Genomic DNA, 2524 nt, shown 5'->3' with positions numbered 1-2524 from the left:
CTTACGCATGATTGTCCTAACATTCTAGTTTTCAAAGAAGTTTTACATGATCAAGGCAATGCTATGAACACTTTCAAAAAGCCCTTTTCTTCTCCATACTCAGAAACATATAATCAACAATGGAGAAATCATCCCAACTTTAGTTGGAGTGATGATAATCGTGTTCATTTATCACAACCTCAGGGGCTTTCAAAATTTCCTTCTTTTCCACCACCACAATCAAAGACTCTTGAGGAAACATTGCAGTCTTTTATGCAAGGACAAGCAAATATTAATAATCAAACTTCACAAGCCATCAATGAAATCAAGAACACACTTTCTTCATTGACCTCTTCTTTACATTCTCAAGAGAAAGGTAAATTTCCTGCTCAACCTCAACCAAATCCTTCTCAGCAATTTAATGTAAATGCTTCTAGTTCTTCTGAAAGTCAACAACAAAATCCTAACTCCATCACGACTCTTCGTAGTGGAAAAATTATTGACAAAACCATCCCTTCAAAAGAACTAAAATCTGGTGGTACTTCAAAGCAAGAAAATGATGTTTCCAAAAGTGAGGAAAAGATCATTTCTGAACCTATTGTTGAAAAATGTCCCATTCTAGCTCCATTTCCTCAACGATTGCAATCAATTTCAAAACTCAACCACAATTCTGAAATTTTTGAACTTTTTAAACAAGTCAAAATTAACATACCATTATTGGATGCAATCAAACAAGTACCTTCATATGCAAAATTTTTAAAAGACTTGTGCACTGTTAAGAGGAAACTTAATGTTCAACAGAAAGCATTTTTGACAGAAAATGTGAGCTCAATCATTCAAAAAAACACTCCACCTAAATTCAAAGATCCTGGTTGTCCAACAATTTCTTGTGTGATTGGGAATAATAGGATAGAGCGTGCTTTGCTTGATCTTGGTGCTAGTATTAATCTATTACCTTTTTCTATGTATGAGCAACTTGGTTTGGGAGAGCTTAAACCAACAACAACAACACTTCAACTTGCTGATCGTTCAGTAAAAGTTCCAAGAGGGGTTGTAGAGGATGTTCTAGTTCAAATTGATAAATTCTATTTTCCTGTTGATTTTATAGTTTTGGACACACATCCTGTTTTAAATTCAAATGCACAAATACCCGTCATTCTAGGACGTCCCTTTCTTGCTACTTCAAATGCGTTGATAAATTGTAGAAATGGTATCTTACAACTCTCTTTTGGAAATATGACCGTGGAAATGAATATTTTTAACATTTGCAAGCAACATGGAGATGAAGATGATTTGCATTTAGTAGATCTTATTGAACAACTTGTTGATGATCAATTTATCGCTACATCTTCATATGATGCGCTTGAATTTGAATTCAATGATAATTCTAAAAATTCGCATATGATCTCAAGTGTTCAAGAACCAAAGCTCGATTTGAAACCATTTTTTGAGAATTTCTCTAAATTGGAAGAGTCCGTTGCTATACATGATTCTAAAGATTGATATCCTTTTTTTTTATTTTATTTTGTATGTTTATTTTCAGTTTTATAATGTTGTGTGTTTTTTTTTTGGTGTGTTTCTTTTATTGTTGTTTTTTTTTCACTAATGAAATTGAAGGATCATTTAGGCCAAGTTTATGCAGACTTTCCAAGTAAAACTCAAAATTCGTCCCTTTGTTCAATATTTTGCTCCTTATTGTCCTTCATATATTTTGCACATTTAATCTTTTCATTGAGGACAATGTTTCATTTAGGTTGGGGGAAGGAATCAACATGTTCCCAAAAAAAAAAAAAATTAAAATTTCTTACCGACCGATGATAATATTTGAAATTGTTTTTATATTATTATGACTAGGGGATGCTACTTTGATTTAGTTTAAACTTTTTCATGTTAGATTGATCTACATTGAGCACAATAATCATGAAAATCACATATTATTTAGATTGGATCAATGGATAGAATATGTAGAATTAATTATGACCAAAAAAAAAAATTCAATTAAACCAATTATAGGATAGTTTGGGGTGGTTGAGCTGTTGTGGGGAGACATTGAGATAGATGTGGATTCCATGTGTGTTAAATTTTGTGTGGATTGCTTAAGACCAATGAGATGATAATTAGGTGAAAATCTTAAGTTAAAGATCGATTTTCGAGAATAAGTGTTTAATGAGGGGCATTGCACTAATCATTGCATAGAAGGGAAAAAGCTGCCATGTTGTGAAGCTACCCTAAAAGAGCCTAATAAGGAAAATTATAAACATAAAAAGAGATAGGCTAGTGCATGAAACAGAATACGCACGACAAACTTGAAAAAAAAAAAAGCAAGTGCATGAAACAGAAGACGCACTACATGCCTTGACTAAGTCCCAACACTTATTTTAGAGAATTTGACCTTTAATAAGGGATTAGTAGCTTAGTTGATTCTTGGAGGTTGAATCAGTCAAAATTAAGGAGAATCCTCTTTTATTGATGTGTTGAGCTACAATTAGTAAAATCTAACCAAACTAGAGAGGGTGAGTAATAGTATAAATCACACCTTGGAAAA

General features: G+C 32.6%; 1 protein-coding gene across 1 annotated transcript; it reads left to right on the top strand.

The window, feature by feature from the left end:
* Positions 1-63: 63 nt before the first annotated feature.
* Positions 64-1482, top strand: LOC111376912. The gene is made up of 2 exons (XM_022999924.1): positions 64-579; positions 781-1482. The coding sequence occupies exons 1-2, from the start codon at positions 64-66 to the stop codon at positions 1480-1482; spliced, it is 1218 nt and encodes a 405-aa protein (XP_022855692.1).
* Positions 1483-2524: the final 1042 nt, after the last annotated feature.

Source organism: Olea europaea, unplaced genomic scaffold (assembly GCF_002742605.1).
Source record: "Olea europaea var. sylvestris unplaced genomic scaffold, O_europaea_v1 scaffold15759, whole genome shotgun sequence".
Classification (NCBI taxonomy): Eukaryota; Viridiplantae; Streptophyta; class Magnoliopsida; order Lamiales; family Oleaceae; genus Olea; species Olea europaea.
The sequence above is the reverse complement of the archived record's forward strand: the minus strand, read 5'-3'. Positions and strand labels throughout refer to the sequence as shown.